Source organism: Pseudorca crassidens, chromosome 20 (genome assembly GCF_039906515.1).
Source record: "Pseudorca crassidens isolate mPseCra1 chromosome 20, mPseCra1.hap1, whole genome shotgun sequence".
Taxonomy (NCBI): domain Eukaryota; kingdom Metazoa; phylum Chordata; class Mammalia; order Artiodactyla; family Delphinidae; genus Pseudorca; species Pseudorca crassidens.
In genome coordinates this window covers 26,526,550-26,548,450 of record NC_090315.1, presented here as the reverse complement: position 1 = coordinate 26,548,450, position 21,901 = coordinate 26,526,550, and the positions used below count along the sequence as shown (strand labels likewise).

Genomic DNA, 21,901 nt, shown 5'->3' with positions numbered 1-21,901 from the left:
GAACAAAACATTTCTGGTGACATGGATAAAAATTAGCCATTTTATATTATTGTCACATTACATCCAGTGAAGGAGTATTACAGTAGGTAATAGATGAAGAACCTCTGCCCACCTGGCAAACTACAGTGTAGTAACTATAGCCATGAACACTTAAAATTCATCTCCCTCTCTATCACCTTGCCTAATGAACTCCTTTCATAAAAATAAGTTTATTATAACAAATTAAGAGATTATTCTTTCTAATTTGTTTGCAGCCCCGTTCATTTTTTCATTTCAATATAAATTGTTCTGTTTAGAAAGGAAGTATTTATACATTTCAAAGGAACATTAAGGGAATGCTGGTAGAAAGAATTTCTTGAAAAAGCATTCCTGGGGGTGCTTCAAGATGGCACAGGACTAAGACATGGAGATCACCTTCCTCCTCACAAATACATCAAAAATACATCTACATGTGGAACAACTCCTACAGAACACCTACTGAACGCTGGCAGAAGACCTCAGACTTCCACAAAGACAAGAAACTCCCCATGTACCTGGGTAGGGCAAAAGAAAAAAGCAAAAACAGAGACAAAAGAATAGGGATGGAACCTGCACCTCAGGGAAGGAGGTGTGAAGGAGGAAGTTTCCACACACTAGGAAGCCCCTTCACTGGTGGAGACAGAGGTGGTGGGGGTGGGAAGCCACGGAGAAGAGTGCAACAACAGGGGTGCAGAGGGCAAAGCAGAGAGATTCCCGCACAGAGGATAGGTGCCGACCAGCACTAACCAACCTGAGAAGCTTGTGTGCTCACCCCCCTGGGGAGGGTGGGCGTTGGGAGCTGAGGCTCTGGCTTCAGAGGTCAGATACCAGAGAAAGGACTGGGGTTGGCTGTGTGAACACAGCCTGAGGGGGCTAGTGCATCACAGCTAGACGAGAAGGAGTATGGGAAAAAGTCTGGAACTGCCTAAGGGTGCGTGAGGAGAGAGAATTCAGAGCACCACCTAAACAAGCTTCAGAGACGGGTGCAAGCTGTGACTATCAGCGCAGACACCAGAGATGGGCATGAAAAGCTAACACTGCTACTGCTGCCACCAAGAAGCCTGTGTGCAAGCAGGTCACTATCCACACCTCCCCCCACCGGGAACCCGTGCAGCCTGCCACTGCCAGGATCCCATGATCCAGGGACAACATCCCCGGGTGAACACATGGCGCACCCCAGGCTGTTGCAACATCCTGCTGGCCTCTGCCGCCGCAGGCTCACCCCACATTCCGTACCCCTCCCTCTCCTCAGCCTAAGTGAACCAGAGCCCCCTAATCAGCTGCTACTTTAACCCCCTCCTGTCTGGGAGGAGAAAAGATGCCCTCAGGCAACGTACATGCAGAGGTGGGACCAAAACCAAAGCTGAACCCCAGGAGCTGTGCGAACAAAGAAGTAAAAGGGAAATTTCTCCCTACAGCTTCAGGAGCAGCAGATTAAATGTCCACAGTCAACTTGATGAACCCTGCATCTGTGCAATACCTGAACAGACAACGAATTCAGGTGGTACACTTTGGGAGCAACTGTACAATTAGGGTTTGCTGTCTGCAACTGACTTGTTTCTGATTTTTATGTTTACCTCAGTATAGTTGTTAGTGCTTCATATCATGGGTGGATTTGTTTATTGGTTTGGTCGCTCTCTTCCTTTTTTTTTTTTTAATTACTGAAAAATATTTTTAAAATTTTATTTATTTATTTATTTTAATTTTCTTTCCTTTTTCTCGTGTTCTTCTGAGGCGTGTGGCTGACAGGATCTTGGTGCTCCGGCCTGGTGTCAGGCCTGAGCCTCTGAGGTGGGAGAACTGAGTTCAGGACATTGGACCACCAGAGACCGCCTGACCCCACGTAATATCAATTGGCAAGAGCTCTCCCAGAGATCACCATCTCAAATGCTAAGACCCAGCTCAACTAACAGCCAGCAAGCTCCAGTGCTGGACACCCCATGCCAAACTAGCAAGACAGGAACACAACACCACCCACTAGCAGAGAGGCTGCCTAAAACCATACTAAGTTCACAGACACCCCAAAACACACCACCGAATGTGGCCCTGCCCACCAGAAACACAAGATCCAGCCCCACCCACCAGAACACAAGAACCAGTCCCCTTCACCAGGAAGCCTACACAAGCCCCTGAACCAACCTTACCCACTGGGGGCAGACACCAAAAACAAAGGGAACTAAAAACCGGCAGCCTGCAAAAAGCAGACCCCAAACACAGTAAGTTAAACAAAATAAGAAGACAGAGAAATATGCAGCAGATAAAGGAGCAAGGCAAAAAAACACCAGACCAAACAAATGAAGAGGAAATAGGCATTCTACCTGAAAAAGATTTCAGAGTAATGATAGTAAAGATGATCCAAAATCTTGGAAATAGAATGGAGAAAATACAAGAAACATTTAACAAGGACCTACAAGAACTAAAGAGCAAATAAACAATGATGAACAGCACAATAAATTAAATTAAAAATTCTCTAGAAGGAATCCATAGCAGAAAAACTGAGGCAGAAGAACAGATAAGAGACCTGGGAAGATAAAACAGTGGAAATAACTACTGCAGAGCAGAATAAAGAAAAAGCAATGAAAAGAATTGAGGACAGTCTGAGAGACCTCTGGGACAACATTAAATACACCAACATTCAAATTATAAGGGTCCCAGAAAAAGAAGAGAAAAAGAAAGGGACTGAGAAAATATTTGAAGAGATTATAGTTGAAAACTTCCCTGATACGGGAAAGGAAATAGTCAATCAAGTAGAGGAAGCACAGAGAGTCCCATACAGAATAAATCCAAGGAGAAGCACGCCAAAACATATTAATCAAACTATCAAAAATTAACTACAAAGAAAAAATATTAAAAGCAGCAAGGGAAAAGCAACAAATAACACACAAGGGACTCCCTATAAGGTTAACAGCTGATCTTTCAGCAGAAACTCTGCAAGCCAGAAGGGACTGGCAGGACATATTTAAAGTGATGAAAGGGAAAAACCTACAACCAAGATTATTCTACCCAACAAGGATGTCATTCAGATTCGATGGAGAAATTAAAACCTTCACACACAAGCAAAAGCTAAGAGAATTCAGCACCACCTAACCAGCTTTACAACAAAGGCTAAAGGAACTTCTCTAGGCAGGAAACACAAGAGAAGGAAAATACCTACAGTAACAAACCCCAAACAATTAAGAAAATGGGAATAGGAACATACATATCGATAATTACCTTAAATGTAAATGGATTAAATGCTCCAACCAAAAGACACAGACTGCCTGAAAGGATACAAAAACAAGACCCGTATATATGCTTCTAAAAGAGACCCACTTCAGACCTAGGGACACATACAGACTGAAAGTGAGGGGATGGAAAAAGATATTCCATGCAAATGGAAACCAAAAGAAAGCTGGAGTAGCAATTCTCATATCAGACAAAATAGACTTTAAAATAAAGAATGTTTCAAGAGACAAAGAAGGACACTACATAATAATCAAGGGATCAATCCAAGAAGATATAACAATTGTAAATATTTATGCACCCAACACAGGAGCACCTCAATACATAAGGCAAATGCTAACAGCCGTAAAAGGGGAAATAGACAAGAACACAATCATTGTAGGGGACTTTAACACCCCACTTTCACCAATGGACAGATCATTCAAAATGCAAATAAATAAGGAAAAACAAGCTTTAAATGATACATTAAGCAAGATGGACTTAATTGATATTTATAGGACATTCCATCCAAAAACAACAGAAAACACTTTCTTCTCAATTGCTCATGGAACATTCTCCAGGATAGATCATATCTTGGGTCACAAATCAAGCCTTGGTAAATGTTAAAAAATTGAAATCATATCAGCAATCTTTTCCGACCACAACATTATGAGACTAGATATCAATTAAAGGAAAAAATTTGTAAAAAAAAAAATAACACATGGAGACTAAACAATACACTACTAAATAACCAAGAGATCACTGAAGAAATCAAAGAGGAAATCAAAACATACCTATAAACAAATGACAATTAAAACACTATGACCCAAAACACACGGGAAGCAGCAAAAGCAATTCTAAGAGGGAAGTTTATAGAAATACAATCCTACCTCAAGAAACAAGAAACATCTCAAATAAGCAACCTAAGCTTACACCAAAGAAATTAGAGAAAGAAGAACCAAAAACCCCAAAGTTAGCAGAAAGAAAGAAATCATAAAGATCAGATCAGAAATAAATGCAAAACAAATGAAGGAACGATAGCAAAGATCAATAAAACTAAAAGCTGGTTCTTTGAGACGATAAACAAAATTGATAAACCATTAGCTAGACTCATCAAGGAAAAAAGGGAGAAGACTCAAATCAACAGAATTAGAAATGAAAAAGGAGAAGTAACATCAGACACTGCAGAATAACAAAGGATCATGAGAGATAACTATAACAAACTATATGCCAATAAAATGGACAACTTGGAAGAAATGGACAAACTCTTAGAAAAGCACAACCTTCCAAGGCTGAACCAGGAAGAAATAGAAAATATAAACAGACCAATCACAATCACTGAAAGTGAGACTGTGATTAAAAATATTCCAACAAACAAAAGCCCAGGACCAGATGGCTTCACAGGCGAATTCTATCAAATATTTAGAAAAGAGCTAACACCTTTCCTTCTCAAACTCTTCCAAAATATAGCAGAGGGAGGGTACTCTGAAATTCATTCTACAAGGCCACCATCACCCTGATACCAAAGCGAGACAAAGCTGTCACAAAAAAAGAAAACTACAGGCCAATATCACTGATGAACATAGATGCAAAAATCCTCAACAAAATACTAGCAAACAGAATCCAACAGCACATTAAAAGGATCATACACCATGATCAAGTGGGGTTTATTCCAGGAATGCAAGAATTCTTCAATATACGCAAATCTATCAATGTGATAAACCATATTAACAAATTGAAGGAGAAAAACCATATGATCATCTCAATAGATGCAGAAACAGCTTTCAACAAAATTCAACACCCATTTACGAGAAAAACTCTCCAGAAAGTGGGCACAGAGGGAACCTACCTCAACATAATAAAGGCCATATATGACAAACATACAGCCTGCATCGTTCTCAGTGGTGAAAAACTGAAACCATTGCCTCTAAGATCAGGAACAAGACAAGGTTGCCCACTCTCACCACTATTATTCAAAATAGTTTTTAAAGTTTTAGCCACAGCAAAACTTCCAGAGAAGAAAAAGAAATAAAAGGAATCCAAATCAGAAAAGAAGAAGTAAAGCTGTCACTGTTTGCAGATGACATGATACTATACATAGAGAATCTAAAGATGCTACCAGAAAACTACTAGAGCTAATCAATGAATTTGGTAAAGTAGCAGGATACAAAATTAATGCACAGAAATCTCTGGCATGCCTATACAATAGTGATGAAAAATCTGAAAGAGAAAGTAAGGAAACATTCCCATTTACCGTCACAACTAAAAGAATAAAATACCTAGGTATAAACTTATTGAAGGAGGCAAAACACCTGTATGCAGAAAACTAGAAGACACTGATGAAAGAAATTAAAGATGATACAAATAGATGGAGAGATATACCATGTTCTTGGATTGGAAGAATCAACACTGTGAAAATGACTATACTACCCAAAGCAATCTACAGATTCAATGCAATCCCTATCAAACTACCAATGGCATTTTTCACAGAACTAGAACATAAAATTTCACAATTTGTATGGAAACACAAAAGACCCCAAATAGCCATAGCAATCTTGAGAAAGAAAAACAGAGCTGGAGGAATCAGGCTGCCTGACTTCAGACTACTACAAAGCTACAGTAATCAAGACAGCATGGTAATGGCACAAAAACGGAAATATAGATCAATGGAACAGAAAAGAAAGCCCAGAGATAAACCCACGCACATATGGTCACCTTATCTTTGATAAAGGAGGCAAGAATATACAATGGAGAAAAGACAGCCTCTTCAATGAGTGGTGCTGGGAAAACTGGACAGCTACATGTAAAAGAATGAAATTAGAACACTCCCTAATACCATACACAAAAATAAGCTCAAAATGGATCAAAGACCTAAATGTAAGGCAGACACTTAGAGGAAAACTCTTAGAGGAAAACATAGGAAGAACACTCTTTGACATAAATCACAGCAAGATGCCTTTTAACCCACCTCCTAGAAAAATGGAAATAAAAACAAAAATGAACAAATGGGACCTAGTGAAACTTAAAATCTTTGGCACAGCAAAGGAAACCATAAACAAGACGAAAAGAGAACCCTCAGAATGGGAGAAAATATTTGCAAACTAAGAAACTGACAAAGGATTAATATCCAAAATATACAAGCAGCTCATGCAGCTTACTATCAAAAAACAAACAACCCAAATTAAAAATGGGCAGAAGACCTAAATAGACATTTCTCCAAAGAAGATATACAGATTGCCAACAAACACATGATAGAATGCTCAGCATCAGTAGTCATTAGAGAAATGCAAATCAAAACTACAATGAGTTATGACCTCACACCAGTGAGAATGGCCATTGTCAAAAAATCTACAAATAATAAATGCTGGAGAGGGTGTGGAGAAAAGGGAATCTTCTTGCACTGTTGGTGGGAATATAAATTGATACAGCCACTATGGAAAACAGTATGGAGGTTCCTTAAAAAATCTAAAAATAGAACTACCCTATGACCCAGCAATCCCACTACTGGCATATACCCTGAGAAAACTATAGTTCAAAAAGAATCATGTACCACAGTTTTCACTGAAGCACTGTTTACAATAGCCAGGACATGGAAGCAACCTAAGTGTCCATCGACAGGTGAATGGATAAAGAAGATGTGGCACATAGGTACAGTGGACTATTACTCAGCCATAAAAAGAAATGAAATTGAGTTATTTGTAGTGAGGTGGAAGGACCAAGAGTCTGTCATACAGAGTGAAGTAAGTGAGAAAAAGAAAAACAAATACGGTATGCTAACACATATATATGGAGTGTAAAAAAGAAAAAAAAGGTTCTTATCAACCTAAGGGCAGGACAGGAATAAAGATGCAGATGTAGAGAATGGACTTGAGGACATGGGGACGGGGAAGGGTAGGATGGGACGAAGTGAGAGACTTGCATTTACATATATACACTACCAAATGTAAAATAGATAGCTAGTGGGAAGCAGCCGCATAGCACAGGGAGATCAGCTCTGTGCTTTGTGACCACCTAGAGGGGTGGGATAGTGAGGGTGGGAGGGAGACGTAAGAGGGAGGGTATATGGGGATATATGTATACGTATAGCTGATTCAGTTTCTTATATAGCAGAAACTAACACAATTTTGTAAAGCAATTACATTCCAATAAAGATTTAAAAAAAAAAAAAAGGAAAAGCATTCCAACTACACCTTCTGTTGTCTGATGAAGTACTGGAGTCAGAAGATCCTGATATTCTTTTACTTGCTTGGGATTGCCTCTAAAAACACCTAAAATGTAAAATATAAAATCCAATAGCATTTGAGCTCAATAAACACAACAGAAATTTTACCTTAGAAAAAAATTTACCCAATTGTAATTATTCTGGTATTTTTCTATGTAAATAATAAACATAAAATGGAAAAGGTTATGCAAATAAATGCATATGATAGTTTTCCAGGAAATTGATTTGAGAAATGTTAGCAATTAGAATTGAAAACTGACTTTTAATTGAAATTTCTCTATGCTTAAGTATAAATAATACAGACATTCACAATGTCACAAATTACAGTATTCATAAAAATTCTTCTTTGTAAATATGAAAATATATTTGTATCATTTTAAAAATACTTCAAAGTATTTTTAAAATTCTTTAAATGATGTAACATTAAGTCAGAAAGCAGAAAAGTAGCACATAAAAATGCAGAGTAGTTAACATCAATTAGTGCAGTCTATTTTGCTAGCTGAAAGGAGTCATATTTTATTTCTTTTCTTCTTTAAACTAGTTATATCCTACAGTTTAAATTTCAGGAGAAAAGTTCACTCACCATCAATCATCATGTAAAGGAAAAATATAGGAAATTCGCATTCAATGCCATCAAATAGCTAAAACAGAAAATAAAATATATAAAAAGTTCATCAACAATAATTTAGAACTGTATGTTAATTATATTAATTAGAACACTTACATCATTAGAATATACATACATAAAAATTTATTTATTGTAATAACAAAAGTGGACTGATTTTTTTTTTTTTTTTTTTGCGGTACGTGGGCCTCTCACTGTCGTGGCCTCTCCCGCTGCGGAGCACAGGCTCCGGACACGCAGGCCCAGCAGCCATGGCTCATGGGCCTAGCCGCTCCGAGGCATGTGGGATCCTCCCAGACCAGGGCATGAACCCGTGTCCCCTGCATCGGCAGGCGGACTCTCAACCACTGCGCCACCAGGGAAGCCCTCATCATTCTTATTATTCAAAAGCTCATTCATTTAATCCATCACAGAGTAGTCATTCATTCAATAAATATTTCCTAAGTATTTAATAATGCCTGGCATCAGCTAGACAGAGGGCTATGAAGACAAAAAGATAGAGAACCTGCTGTAGTGGGGAGACAGGCATGTAAATAAACAATTGCAGTATGTTACAAAATGTCTATACGTTGTATATATATCAAGAACCAAGGGCATGAAGCATCTGAGCCTGCCCAGGGCGTCTGGAAAGGGTTTATAGGAAAGGAGATGCTTCAACTAATGCTTGATGGATTTCTCTGGAGAGATAAGCTAAGGGAACTCCATACAGAGAAGACAACAGCACAAACTAGAAATGCATTAATGAACAAAGTACGTTAAAGAAACTCACAGCAATTCAGTATTCCTGGAACAAGCAAGGAAGAAGCAGTGAAAGCTGAAGTCTAACAGGTGGGTCAGGACAGCCAGATCAGGGAGGGCCTGAGAAGTCAGGCTGAGAGACAAAAACTTTGATCTGAAAGTGACAGGGTACCACTGAAGAGGATCAAATTTACTTGCTAGATGAACAGCTGGCAGTACTGAAGAGGGTTTTAGGATAAGAAATAAGGAGACCAACTGGAAGGCTGCTGGGAACAATCCAAAGAGAAAGGATGTTAACCTAAATCAATGTTTCTCAACTTCAGCACTATCGACATTTTGGGCCAAATAGTTCTTTGTTGTGGGGGTTGTCCTGTGCACTGTGGGACAGTTAGTAGCATCCCTGGATTCTACCTTCCAGATGCCAGTAGCACCCACCAAGGTGTAACAACAAAAAATTTCTTCAAATATTGTCAAATGTCCCCTGGGGAGCAAAATCATTCCCGGCTGTGGATCACTCGCCTAAACGAAGAAGTTAGTAGAGATGAAGGGACAGTTTTTAAGATTTAAAGGTAGTTAAATTTGCCAGACTTGGTGAGTGACAAAGAAGGCTGAGTGAGAGGGAAGAGCCTAGGATGAATCTCAGGTTTGGGGCTTGGACAGAAGGGTGGAAGGTGATCATAGGCAGACTGCAGCGCATTCTAGTGAGGATGTCCAAAAGGCAGCTGGATACGTGGTAGGGCACTCAGGGGTGGAAGTATGAGTTAGGGATAGAGATGTGGGATTAACAGTGATTGCTAGAGCTATGACTGCATGAATAGCATGAAAGAGAACAGGACTGAAGATGGATTCCAGGAGACAAGCAAAGGATAAAGGGAGGCAGAAGAAGAGGAACCTGCAAAGAAGACTAAGAAAGATAGTGAGAGAACTAAGCAGAGACTTAGGAAGAGATTGAAGTCACAGAAAATGGAGGAGAACCTCCTGAGAGAGGACTTACTTAAGACACTCAAATGCCAATGAGAGGTCCAGTGAAATAAAGTTAGAAAGGCATCCACAATGATCCAGTGACATAAACTGACTGAAGCCAATACAGCTACTGGGAAGTGTTGGGGACAGGAGCCAGATTATAAGGTAAAGGAGTAAGTAGGAGGCAAACAAGGAGGCACAACTAGAACACACCATGCTCTTCAGAAGTGCGACAACAAAGAGAGAGGCAAGGGGAGGCAGATAGGGAGGGGTTTGGGGGTTTTTAAAGATAATTTTCAACCTATCCCATTAAAGCAAAGTCTTCAGCAATGTGGATGGATGCTTACTTTTTTGGGGGGTGTTACAGTTTTTTGGGCAGCTTAGAAACAGCTAGAATAAACCTAGATATAGGATATGTATGTATATTTGAAATGTAAAATCTTTAAAACCAAGTATTTAGAGGAGTATATTTCAGAGGGAAGTGTCTAAGTGAAACAGAAAAAAGAACATTTGCTTAAAGATTGAAAATTCAATCACAAATAGATATTTTCTATTATATTAGACAAATGGTATATAGTAGGCAGGCAAAATACTGAAAGTTCAATAGAAAAATTACTCACCCAATGACTCAACATGGCCCGATGTGAGCAAATAGGCCTCAACAGCTAACACTTACCGAGTGCTTACTATGTGCCAAGCACTGTTCTAAGCACTTTTATATATATTAACTGATTTAATTCTCAAAAAAACCTCACTAATAGTAGGTACTAACATTATTTTATCAATGAAGAATATTAAACACAGAGAGCTTAATTAACTTGCCCAAGGTCTCACAGCTAATAAGTGGCAGAGCCAGAATTCAAACCCAAGAAGTCTGCCTCCTGAATCAGTACTTTTGAACATTCTACTATGCTATCTGACATGGGATATTTTTTAATACCTTAATTTCAGCTGGTCTGTAGTAGCGTCTTTTAGGATCTTCCAATGATGTTCTATACCCATCTCTCAAGAAACGCTTAAATCCATATTTTCCTTTTAATTTTCTAACCACTTTATCAAGTGTCTGGTTAAACAGAACTTCATCATCCAAGGCAAATGCAGGATAACTGATGCAGGGGAGCAGGGCAGCATCTGTGTTCTGGGGGCAATAAGAAAAAGAAGGGAAAGTAAGTGTCTGTAATCATATGATCAACACAGCCCAAAGAGAATCACAGAGATGCAAAGCCACTAAGGTTATTTAACTGACAGTGAGACTGCTGTGCTCCAAGGGACAGACAGATGTTTATATGGCATGGTTTAGTGAACCTTACAGAGGAGATAAAACTTCATTCAATGATAAGGAGTATTTTCAAGGTTCAACACTGGACTCAAACTTTAGTACGTTATTTCAGTCACTGTGTAAAAATTTAACACCACTAATTAGTCATCACAACTAGTCTGTCATAACAATTTGTTTATAATAGTGAAAACCAGAAAACAACCTAAAGGTCCAACAATTAGCTGAGTAAATCAGCAGCCATTAAAATTTATATTATAGAAATGTTTACTAATATGGAAACATGTCCATTCAAAGAAACAGGTTATCAAGCATTATGAACAATATTCCTCCAGTTTCGTAAAATAAAAATATTATATGTGTACATAAAAATACATGGAAACATACAAACCCAAATGATGTCACCCTAAGATTATAACTGAATGGTGGAATAAGGAGTGGATATATTTTTATTATTTGCTTATTTGTGGATTCTGTTTGTCTTTTATCATAATCTTGTATTACTTCTATAAAATAGTTATTTTAAAATAATTAAATTGTTCCATTTTGGGTGTTTTCTAAGAATAGAGCCACAAATAACCCCTCAAAAAATCTGCAATCAGGTATTACATAGTCATTTAAGAGATTATCAGACAAAAGAAAAGGGTGAATCAAATGAGAGAAAAGAAATAAGGAAAGCAGTTTTATTCAAAAGAAATTTAAATTATGAAAAATATTCTTCTACATTTCTAATACAGTAAGTCCCCTACATATGAACAAATTCTGTTCTGTGAGCACGTTTGTAAGTCCAATTTGTTTGTAAGTCCAACAAAGTTAGCCTAGGTACCTAACTAACACAATCCGCTATATAGTACTGTACTGTAATAGGTTGATAATACTTTTCACACAAATAATACATAAAAAACAAACGAACATGAAAAATAAAGAAAACATTTTTAATCTTACAGTATAGTACCTTGAAAAGTACAATAGTACAGTACAACAGCTGGCATACAGGGGCTGGCATCGAGTGAACAAGAAGAGTTACTGACTAGAGGAGGGAGAGGAGGTGGGAGATGGTAGAGTTAATGGATCCTCAGCAATAAGAGACCGAGGGCAAGCTGCAATTGCACTCACAGGTTCTGGTTCTTTGCTGGATTAAATTCTATCTACCCTCTTGAAAAAACGGTCCAGTGATATCTGGGTAGTAGCTCTTTTTTTCTTGTCATAGATGACACGGTAGCAAGGGACTGCATTCTGAAAGACTGCTGCAACTCATGAACCATTCTACATTTGGGTCCTGTGCCTCAAAAACTAACAGTGCCTCCTCAAACAAAGAAAATCCCCTTGCCATTTCCTGTGTCGTGAATCTCTTCGGTTCTTCAGTTACTTATTCTTCCTCTTGTCACTCCACTCTCTCAATTATTTTCACTTTTGTTTCCATCATTATCGCTTGGCACTTTTTAGCAGTACCAACTACATCACTGCTGCTTTTAAGCTTGCTTCCAGACACCCTGGGCTTGAAATAAAGACACTGTACTACTGTACTCTATACAGTACTGTACAGTAAAGTACACAGAAGCACAACCACTTGTTGAGGATGCACGCACGTGACAATGTACGCCAGACACGTGAACTAAATTATGTGATTGGACCTGGGAACGCACATTCACATCTTTAAAAGTTCACAACTTGAAAGTTCGTGTGTAGGGTACTTACTGTATATAATATTGCATGACCAAAAAAAATTAATTTTGGCATAATGTTGCTACTCCCCCAAAGAGAAAAAAATATATCTAGTTCTGTACTGCTCTATGAAAACTCAAAGGACAAAGCAGCTTTCTCCACAGCTCTGTTCACTTCCTAAACATTGACCTCCCCAGGCCAGAGCAGTAAGCGGCAACATTCTCTCTTATCTCTTCTGCCAACTTTTAACACTTTAGAGTACTTTCTTGGAAAAAGAAACAAAACTATGTAACAATCATAAACAACAGTTCATATTAATTTATTATAAAAATATCTCACATGAGATCTTGATTCTCTGGGTAACAGTGAGCACAAAGTTTGCCGGTTGCGATTGTGGGCATCGAGATCCACAAATATAACTGACCAAGAACAGCCCTGGAATGAGAGAGAAAGAAAAATTTCCTAGATTAACATAAAAGAACTTGTAGAACATTGGGCAATTTGACTGAAATAAATTTCACATTATAAATCAATGTTACCTCAATTTACAAAAATAATAAAATTTTAAAAAAAGACAAGCAAAAAAATTTCACAAAAATATTAACATTGGTTGCATTTGAGAGTGGCATTACAGAAGATTTTAATTTTTTAAATACTTTCAGTATTTCTCAAATTTCTTGCAATAAACATATTAATTTTATAATCATAAAAAATAAATGTTATTTTTCCATTTTTCCAATTTCTCCTTAGTTTTCTTAAAAATCAAAATATATAGATTACAAGATAACTAATAAAGGATATTTTAATAAAAGTAAAAAATCATTTAGCTAATACTTCTGACAAAGAAATAAGAACTAATTTGGATTCACAAAATCTGAATTGTACAGTCCTAATAAAGAACGATCAAACTAAATGAATTTAGATATCTAGAATTACAGATATAAAAACTACTTGATTAAAATATGAAGACAGGAGAATCTCAAATAATAGTACTGTACATAATACTTGCTAATATTCATTATGTGTCAGGCACTGTGTTTTATGCTTCACATGGATTATCTCATTTAATCCCCTTATGTAGATATTATTATACCCATTTTACAGAAAACGATGCTAAATCTTAGTATAACAGAGGCAAGGGTTCAAAATCAAGTCTGACACAGAAGACCACACCTTGAACACTATATTATGCAATTTCCCACACTAAAAATTATCTTTCAAGTAAGAATCAAAAACTTGAATTAAAAAAAAGTGTTAACAAAAAATGATAATTGGTCTGCTAACCAAGTTAAAAAATTTATCAATACTATTTAGCCATTAGTGCTTTCCATTTTCAATAGCATAGTTTTTAAATAAACATGGTTTTGTTCTTTTATTGGGGAGATAGATATTTTGAAAACACAAAGAATGAAATTGGAATACGACTACTTCCATTACAAGAGAATACTCAGAAAAATACATGGGGAAAGGAAGAACACCATCACAAATTTTATGTTGCTTCATTACCTTCTAAATCTCATACCAATTCTCACCAACTTCAAAGATGCATTTGCCCTGAAGATAAAATACATTGACTGAAACTCAAAATCTAGTAGTACTAGGCCCTAGATCCAAGCATCATACTCACTCTGTATATTTTTCCTGTTAACCCATGTTCATACATGAATATTAGCTCATAAAATAGAACTTCTCATTCATAATATTATTTCTTAAATTTCTTTTAACTCTGACAATAAGTGAACAAGGAATGAGTGAGGCTGTCTCTTAACCAGATCAATTCTAAACAGTCTTTCTATTATTTGAAAGTCCCTACTTCTCATCTGTACTCACAAAATTGAGCCCAACAAACTTTCACGCAGTAGCTGCCAATGTCAGAGTAATGTGCCCTCTGCTTTGAGTAAAACAAGACAGAACATGACCTCTCCTCTTAAGGAGCTGACCCAGGTGATATACAGTCCTAAATCAGATAAATATTAAACAAAACAAAAAGACTGCACGTGGCAATATATGACTATGTACCAGGTGAGTGGTTTAGATGAAAGAATAATAATAAGCCTCTAAAGTTAACAGGAGGAAAACAAAATAGGGACCTTGCGGTACTTCATGGAGAAGGTGAGGACCAGAAATAGGATCTGAATTTTGGGGGAAGGGGGAGCAAGTAGAGTGGTTGGAACAAGACAGCAAAGAAATGAATGTGTATGTGATGTTGGGAGCCAATGAATACAGAAAATAACAGGACTTATAATTTACCCCTTAGGCTGAAAATTAATAAAGTTAATTACATGTCAAATCAGTCTGCCTTGAATTTAATTTTTTAAAAGATACAACAATCTAAGTAGGATAATTTATAAATAATGAAATGAAATGGCAAATTTGGTAATTCTTGCCATTATTTGCTTCATATAAACAGCTAACTTCTATTTTCTAGCCACAAATAAAGATTCACCAAAGTATTTATTGAGGTCCCCTCCTCTGCCAGCCTCTAAGAAATAGGCACAAAAGGAAAAATTAATCTCATAATGCTATCATATTTTAACACTAAGATCAAAAGCTAATAAACTATATTGTCTGACTATCATCTTAAAAAATATACCATGCTTTAGGTATATGGTCCGGACTTACAGAAGAATAAAATTCACCCAAGGCCATGGGCAGCTATTCCTATTCAGAAGCAAATTTTTTAAAACGTCATCAAGGAGACCTCCATATGGAATTAATTATCACCTACTTTAAATTATGAAACACGTTAATTTTAGGCTTGCAAATTTCAAAGGAAGCTAGACATGTCTGCATCGCTTTGAACACTGCGTAATATGAGAAATTTTTCTAGTCATCACCTTTTAGATTCTGGCCTCAGCTCATTTGTTAGTATCTTGATTTCTCCAATTAAAGGCAGGAATATGGAAAGATGTTTTATATGTATATGTCACTCCAGAGTATCTTATTAACTTTGGATATTTTATTTTCATCTTTCATTTCCTGAAATTATCATAACTCTGCCATAATATTCTGACTCCATCTAAAGAGCACAGATAAGACTGACAGTTCAAACTTTACTCCCAAACTGAGTTTCTGTAATTGTTTTCTAGTATACACATTACAAGATGATTCAACCTGACTTGAGTTCCAATGAAGGGGAAGAGCTGCACTGAACCATCTACCCAGGCCTCCATGACCATAACAAACACTTTTGAGATGGTATCTATGGCCAAGGGTAACATCTATGACTCAGATAGGCTGGCACCTGGGACCTGGGACCCTTAGCTGCAGTGCTTGCACCTGGACAAATGTCTCCTCGAGCAACAAAATACAAAGAAACTACAAAGGACTAAAAATAACTGTGCATGCGCAGCTGGGCAAATTATGGACAAGATACAAAGAGACCAAAAACCCAACAGCCACTTTTGAAGAGCCGGAAGCAAAAGCAAGGTACTGCGCATGCCCCCTGCACATGACACCACCTAAGGGGTGGGCAAACCACCTAAGGCACCTCTCCGGCCTGACCCCTGGACGCACCCCTACCCTCACCCCATATGAAGAACCAGTTCGCCCCCCACCCAGCAAGCAAGCGAGTGAGCAAGGGAACCTGTTACTTGTTCTCTGTCCCTCCTGGTGCAGCAGGGACCCCAATAAAACCTTGCTTGAATTTCTTGTCTGGCCTCTGATCAATTCCTATTGATTAAGGAGGCCAAGAACCCTGGTAGGTAACATGACCGTAAGACGATCTCTTTAGTCTCAATTCAAAGCGAAATGATTTGAAGGATTGCCCAGGCCTTTCTTTTCCTCTTTAGACTTTTCTCTGAACCTGAGCTAATGGGCTTACTACCCTCATCTAGCATCAAAGAATAAAACAAGATGAAACGGATCAGTATATCTATTGTGTCAATACTATACATGACCTTTTCTGTTCTTCTGGAAACAAAAAAACAGCACCATGATCAGGACACTTTCTTACCTGGTCCAGCATTAGGCTGTCCTATAGCTCTGTGAGCAAGCCTAGAGACATATTCTGCAGAAACGATACTTGCTGGTGGGAATTACCCCTCTACACCACGGCTGTAGTGGCGGTGGCCTGTAAATAGCCAACTTTTACTTACTGACCCAACAGCAGCTTCCAGTAGCCCTCACTAGAGGAATTCCTACTCACATATTGTTAAAGGGGTTTCAAACTACAGAGAGAGATGAACCTGAGTGTTAATTCTCAGAGTTTTAGAAGAATAGAGCTGAGACTCAGACCCAGGAATCACAAAACTGTTGCTGATGTCTGTGACATGTGCTAACTATAAATTATGATTTATTTAAGTATTATCAAATATTTTTATATCACTATATATATTTATAAATCACTACATATATTGTCGAGTATTGTCATACACACACATACAGACACACACACACACAGATATATATATATATACACACACACAGAGAAAATATTTGAAACCATTATGAAATAAGTGATTCTCATATTAAGGATTATATGAGTATGTTTCTAAGTGCTCCAAATTAGACTTTATTATAAATTTATTTAAAAAATTAAGCCACTTGATCAAATTTTCTTCTTAGATATTTTCTCCCAAACAAAAATATGTTTTGAAAATAGTTTCGGAGTGAAGATTTAAATGATGAGTCCTTTTTCTTTAATAATAAGGCAAGTCTAACAATTTAAAAAAATAGGAAAGAAAGTATAGGAACACATAATAACCAAAGCTAAAGGCTTATTCCACACAACAACTTCCCATAAAAATAAAAATTAACTTTTGTCTTATACACCAAAGCACAAAAAGGGCAAAAGTTCAACAAGTGGAAACCTCTTTCAGAAAGATCAATAATTAAGAAGAAAATGGTGTGGTCAAAAGGTACAAACTTCCAGTAAGTCCCAGGGATGTAATGTATAGCATACCTTTGAAAAGTTGTTAAGAGAGTAGGTCTTAAGAAAAAAAGTTGTAACTATGTGTGGTAGTAGTTGTTAACTAGACTTACTGTGGTGATCTCTTCATAATATATACAAATATCAAATCATTATGTTGTATACCTAAAACTAATACAATGTTGTTTCTTTTAAGTAAAAATAACAAAAACATGCCTATAAATTTTAACTTTAATACGCATGGATCACTCAAACTAAGACAAATTTTTAACTTGTGATATTCACTGAAAAGAATTATATACAATGTTTCTTTTTTAAAACAAAACAGATCAATTCACCCATTTCCGCTACCTCCCACATCCCGCCTCAGGCAACCACCAATCTGTTCCCTGTATCTGAGGTTTTGATTTTTTTTAAAGATTCCACATATAAGAGAGATCGTACAGTATTTGTCTTTCTCTGTCTTATTTCACTTAGCATATTTCACTTAGCACCTAGCATAATGCCCTTAAGGTCCATCTATGTTGTCACAAATGTCACTCCTTTTTATGACTGAATAATATTCCATTGTATGTATGCACACACCACAATTTCTTTATCCATTCCTCCATTAATGGATACTTAGGTTGTTTCCATATTATGGCTATTATAAATAATGCAGCAATGAATCTGTATATTTTTTTCAGTATTATGGACATTTCAACAACATTAATTCTTCCAACTCATGAGCATGAAACATTTTTCCATTTATTTGTGTCTTCAATTTCTCTCATCAATTTCTTTTAGTTTTTAGTGTGCAGGTCTTTCACCTCTTTGATTAAATTTATTCCTAGGTATCTTGTTCTTTTTGATGCAATTGTAAATGGGATTGTATTCTTAATTTCTCTTTGATAGCTCATTATTAGTGTATAGAAATGCAACAGATTTTTGTGTATTGATTTGTATCCTGCAACTTTACTGAATTTGCTTATTAGCTCTTTAACAGTTTTCTGATGTTTAGGGTTTTCTATATATAATATGCATATTCATGCCATATGCAAATCATGACAATTTTACTTCTTCCTTTCTAATTTTGGATGCCTTTTGTTTCTTTTTCTTACCTAATTTATCTGGCTAAGACTTCCTATCTGGCTAAGACTGGCTAATACTATGTTGAATAAAAGTGGCAAGAGTGGGCATTATATTAGTGAAACTAATATAATGTTATATGTCAATGACATCTCAATAAAAAATTAAACTAAATTAAATTTAATTTAAAAAAGAAGAAAATGGCTTAAGAGTTTTCAAAGATAATACATAGCTTTTACCACTAAAGATAGAAAGCATTTAAGATCCAAGATTTCCTGTACTAATATCTTATATTCCAGATTCATTACCAAGTGGCTTTGGTTTAATTTCTGGTTCTGCCTCTCTGTTATGTGACCTGTGAGAATCCACCTCAACTCTATTCATTTTGAGAGAAGGGCCCTTCCAGCCCTAAAGATCTATGACTCTCTGAGTTGCCACCAACCCCAGATGTACTTTTTTTTGAAGCTCTAAATTAATTAAGTTAAAGATACATGATCAGGTCTTCCAAAACACTGTATCAATAGTCTTCAGAAATAATTGAGAATACTCATTAGACCTGAAATCCCTCAAGTCTTGAGTATGCTTCTTTAGGTCTTCACTTGAAAAAAAAACCTTTCTTTATCTCAGTTCTTTTTCCCACCACTGACTTTTTCTTTCTTTGTTTTTTTTTTTTTTTTGGCTGCATTGGGTCTTCGTTGCTGCGCTCAGGCTTTCTCTAGTTGCAGTGAGTGGGGGCTACTGTTTGTTGCGGTGCACGGGCTTCTCATTGTGGTGGCTTCTCTTGTTGTGGAGCACAGGCCCTAGTGTGCTGGCTTCAGTAGTTGTGGCTCGCGAGCTCTAAAGCACAGGCTCAGCAGTTGTGGCGTTTGGGCTTAGTTGCTCCGCGGCACGTGGGATCTTCCCGGACCTGGGCTCGAACCCGTGTCCCCTGCATTGGCAGGCGGATTCTTAACCACTGTGCCACCAGGGAAGTCCCTGGCCACTGACTTTTAATTAGACCACAGATCTTTTAAGTACAGGGAGTGATATTATAAAATGATTAAACACTAAAAACATCACATGCACTTTTAAATGTGCTATTGTTTAGCAAGTACATTTTTAAGTGAACTGCTGTAGAGGTGGGAATTTTAACATTTTCAAAGTCAGGTTTCTGTAATTCTCCACATCAGAAACAAAGATAAAAGGGAATTTGTAAAACTAGGATACTCTGATATTACCAAAAAAATTGGAAGATGGAGAGGCCCTACTTGCAAATGTGACATCTGTGTGGCTAAAGGAATAAGACCTTATTTGTCTATATTTCTACCTGAAATAATCAAGAAACAGTCAAGTCAGCAAACATTTGGTGCACAGCTCTGCTGGAAACAGACATGAACTAAACAAGGTCAAATGTTAACTCTGCTGAGAGCAGTTGTTCTCATCCTTGGCTGCACATTAGAATTCCCAGGCAGTTTAGAAAAATCTCAACACCACAGCCTCCCTCTAGACAATTAAGTCAGAATCTCTAGGGGTAGAGCCCAGCCATCAGTACTGTTTTTTAAATTCCTCAAATCTAACGTGCAGCCAAGATTGAGAATTTATGGCTGGGGAACAATACCAGCAGTATATTTACAACTCAGAATCAGAATGCATAGTAAAGCAATTCAGTACTTTTAGAATTATGGCTAACAAATCTACAGAAGCTTCCTGGGAAAAGTAGGCTGAAGGCAGAGCCCTGAAATATAGGTAGTTAAGAAAGGTACCATTAATGTTTGTGGGTATATATGTAGGTAGAGAGGATGCATACTAGATATGTAAACAGTATACACTAAGACTCAGGTACATCAAAGGAGATGGCATGATTGCAAAAAAAAAAAGAGCTGACCACTACTTTGTAATAGCTGACCTAGACATGCAATTCCATTCATCTCACTACTTGGTTACCATGTAAGGCAGAAGAGCAAGACCTGCATCTTGCCACACTGCTGTTGTAACACTACTAGTTTAGTCTGTGACTCTTCTAAGTCTCCTTGATATACCCCTGAGAAGTTTTGGAGTCCAATGGCTTTATTACCCTTTCTTAGTATTACCAGCACTTCACTAGTAATAACATGAGGTATCACTTATTGAGGGTTTAATCTTTGCCAAGCACTATGCTAAGTTTTTTATTTGCATGACTACCTTCTGAGTTAGGTCCTAGTGTCAATATCTCTATTTGTTTAAATGAGGAAGCTGAGACTTAGGTAAATACCTAGCCAAAGTCACAAATTCACTGGTAGGAGTACAGAGTATGCAGTGATTCTACCTCGTGACACTGAATACAATGGCATTCTTTTATGGCAGATTACACTCCCACTCACACACTCCTTTCTTCCTTCCTTATCTAATATATATATACACATATTCTGTAAATATTTATATACTCATACACACACATATTCATACATACACACATATTTAAATGAATGTATTGAGAGTGAGGCAGGGGGGAAAAGGAAATGAAAAGTATTGAAGGATACATGTAGGATTTCCATGAGTATGTTGACTCTTCAGAGAGACAGAAATGTTGGTACAAGCCAAGGGATCAGAGCCAGAGACACCAAGAATCTCCAGGAGAAACATATTAATTCTCATGATTTTCAACAAGTTCATATACCCCCAAACCCCCATGAGATCTGATTCCTCAATTTCTCCAGCCAGAGGTCTTGAGAGAAAAAGAGTGTGGGAAGTGGGTGATTTAGAGTCTCCTCTTGGGCACCCAGAATGAGGTGCTGCTCCCCTCTTCCCAATCCTTTCACGTCTGTGGTCGTTCTTAAGCCTTCATTTCCTGGATTTAACCAGAATCCTTCCTCCAGAGGAAGTTGAAGTGAGAAGAGAGTTTACATATGTAGGGAGAGGAAGAGAGGCAGTTGTGTCACCATGCTCCAACATGAAACTTTCCTAAATGCAATACTTGAGGTACATAGTATCAATATTATAATTGCCATAACAAAATCCATATCATATTTTACATGTCTGCATAAGTTCCTAAAATGTATCTTCACTGACTTAATTAGCATTTTAATAGCTTAAGGTTAATTATAGTATTAGTTGAACACCTCCTTTGCCGCCTCATCTTTGGAATCTTTACAAAAATTGCTAAAAAAATTAGTTTACTTCTTGATCCAGAGAGGTAACCTGTATTGCTGCATATTATTCCTTCCACTGACAACTCAATCCATGGTCACCTGATTAGGGGCAGAAATTGGTCAAAGATCTTTTAAAAATTTAAGGCAA

At 37.3% G+C, this 21,901-nt stretch overlaps 1 protein-coding gene across 7 annotated transcripts in view; it reads right to left on the bottom strand.

Annotated features, from left to right (window-relative positions):
- Positions 1–21,901, bottom strand: part of PHKB (phosphorylase kinase regulatory subunit beta) — a 193,668-nt gene that overhangs the window by 104,482 nt on the left and 67,285 nt on the right. For all 7 annotated transcript variants that reach the window (XM_067718117.1, XM_067718116.1, XM_067718115.1 and 4 more), the window contains 4 exons: positions 13,048–13,143; positions 10,708–10,905; positions 8,025–8,082; positions 7,410–7,487 (listed from right to left, as the gene is read on the bottom strand). In XM_067718117.1, coding sequence (XP_067574218.1) covers positions 7,410–7,487; positions 8,025–8,082; positions 10,708–10,905; positions 13,048–13,143 — 430 coding nt within the window. The remainder of the gene's footprint in view (positions 1–7,409; positions 7,488–8,024; positions 8,083–10,707; positions 10,906–13,047; positions 13,144–21,901) is intronic.